The 1,941-nt window shown below is 39.6% G+C and overlaps 1 protein-coding gene across 1 annotated transcript in view; it reads right to left on the bottom strand.

The window, feature by feature from the left end:
• Positions 1-1,229: 1,229 nt before the first annotated feature.
• The window catches only part of LOC104521063 (solute carrier family 2, facilitated glucose transporter member 11), an 8,281-nt gene continuing 7,569 nt past the window's right edge, over positions 1,230-1,941 (bottom strand). Inside the window, exons 11-12 of the mRNA XM_010162948.1 lie at positions 1,761-1,888; positions 1,230-1,436 (exon numbers count right to left, since the gene is read on the bottom strand). Coding sequence (XP_010161250.1) covers positions 1,230-1,436; positions 1,761-1,888 — 335 coding nt within the window. The remainder of the gene's footprint in view (positions 1,437-1,760; positions 1,889-1,941) is intronic.

Here is a 1,941-nt window from a genome sequence, read left to right as displayed (position 1 = left end):
GAGAGGAACTACTGTTTGTAATATTGTTGAATCTTTTCTTCAGTGATTAGTTGAAAGCAGGTGGCATGATCCAAAGCATTTAATCAGAAATGGTACTATACTTGGAAAAACTTAGACTGTGTTTCCAATGAACTTCACAACCTATTTTTTCTGCTGGGTACAATCATCACTGGTTATTCGCAGCTTGCTTACATAACAAGAAAAACATTTCCAAAACAAACTCTTTCTTCTCTGAAAACATCTGATGTAATTCCCAGAAGCTGATGTACCAGGTTGGAAGTCAGCTCCTTAGACAGCACAGATGCTCTTGGGACTGTGCTTTATTTTATAGCAGCCATTTTCCTTCTTGTGCATGCAGTAATATCTCTGATGGCAGGTCCTTCTCCTGCCTAGAGTTACTAGGATGTTCTCCGCTGAGATTTCCATTACATCTCCAGAAGGATTGTTGCACAGTACAATTTCATTTTCAATACTTTTTTCTGTTACCATGGCTGGAACATTTTTTCCTAGTTTACTGTGCTGTGTTGAATCTGTATCTGCTTGGGTCACTCTAAACCACGTATCAATCTTTTCTTCTATCGACCTGCTAGTCAAATAGTTTAGACTTCTTTGTTTCCCCATCCTCATGACTGATGATAATTTAGCCTTCTTAATCCTTCCTTCCCTTGGTTTGTCTTCTTAAATTATTTAACTTTGTCCTTCCTATTTCTGATATTCTTCTCTAATCTATTTGTCAGTAGTTTCCTGATTCTGAGATGCCTAGAGCTAGTGAGGTCTCATTTAGGAAAGCTCAATAACAAACTGTTCAGGTACCTGAGGCATTGAGCAGGACTCCTGGGAGCAAGGGAGACCAGCTGAGGCACAAGGCTGTGGGTCCTGGGCTGTGACACAGCCTGTGTGTATGTTCTTCTAGCAGGATTTGGGCTCTATGGACTGTTAACAAAATGTTTTAAAACTTCATAAGGTTTAAGGACCCTTCATAAAAGGGTTTTTTTTAAATAGAAAAAAAAATCTCCTATATCCAATAGATTTTAAAACAGAGTGGAGAAATGTCCTGTGAAAATGTTTAGGAAAGAAAACTCTAGTATAATATCTATATTAAAAAGAAGAAAGAAAAAAGGAGTAAGACACAGAAGAGCTTGCAGTCTGTTTTTAATGTTTCCTTTTTAGTTCTATTGCAACACTGTTTCCTGTCTTTTCTGAGAGATGCAAATTTCTCCTCTGAACAGTCAGAGTTTGGTGCAGAACAACTGTTCCTTAGGAAAGTTATTTTCAGTGACTGAGATTTCTTTTTTTCCAAAGTTCAGCTTGTTGAACTCTGCTTTTATTTCCATGATTGACTTTCCTTTGGTCTCGGGGAGATACAGGAAGATTAAAATTGCTGATAGAGCAAGGATTCCCAAAAAGATAAGGAAGCAGAAGGGTCCAAGGTTATCCTGCAAGCAGAAATGGGAGTCACTGTGAGGAAAATAAGAATCTCATTTCTATTTCCCTGCCATTGGGTGCAACTCTGTGTCTTAGTAATTAAAATAAAAAGCTGTGCTCAATGCACAGACCAGAGCAGGTGTCAAACCAGGAGTTTCCACTGGCCATGTTCAACCTGAGTCCAAGTGCTGCTCCTCTGACAGGCCTGGGGGATTCCTGAGCAGGTTTGGTATTTGGACAAAGCTCTAAGCTCTGCATGTCATTGCAATTTATTGCTGTGTCAGCATTCAGAAGTGAATTAGCCTGGAAGGAGGGATCTGCTTAGAGGCACTTACAACAATCAACGGGAAAATCATCCCAAGTACAAACAGTCCCATCCAGTTGATGCAGCCAACAATCAGAAAGGCTGATGGTCTGAATGACTGGCTGAAGATTTCAACCATGATAGATATAGTGGCTCCAGCTGAAAAAGAAAAGCAAAACACAAACCAAGTATACTCATTTCCTTGTTCCTGC

Source organism: Antrostomus carolinensis, unplaced genomic scaffold, assembly GCF_000700745.2.
Source record: "Antrostomus carolinensis isolate BGI_N321 unplaced genomic scaffold, ASM70074v2 scaffold51292, whole genome shotgun sequence".
Classification (NCBI taxonomy): Eukaryota; Metazoa; Chordata; class Aves; order Caprimulgiformes; family Caprimulgidae; genus Antrostomus; species Antrostomus carolinensis.
The sequence above is the reverse complement of the archived record's forward strand: the minus strand, read 5'-3'. Positions and strand labels throughout refer to the sequence as shown.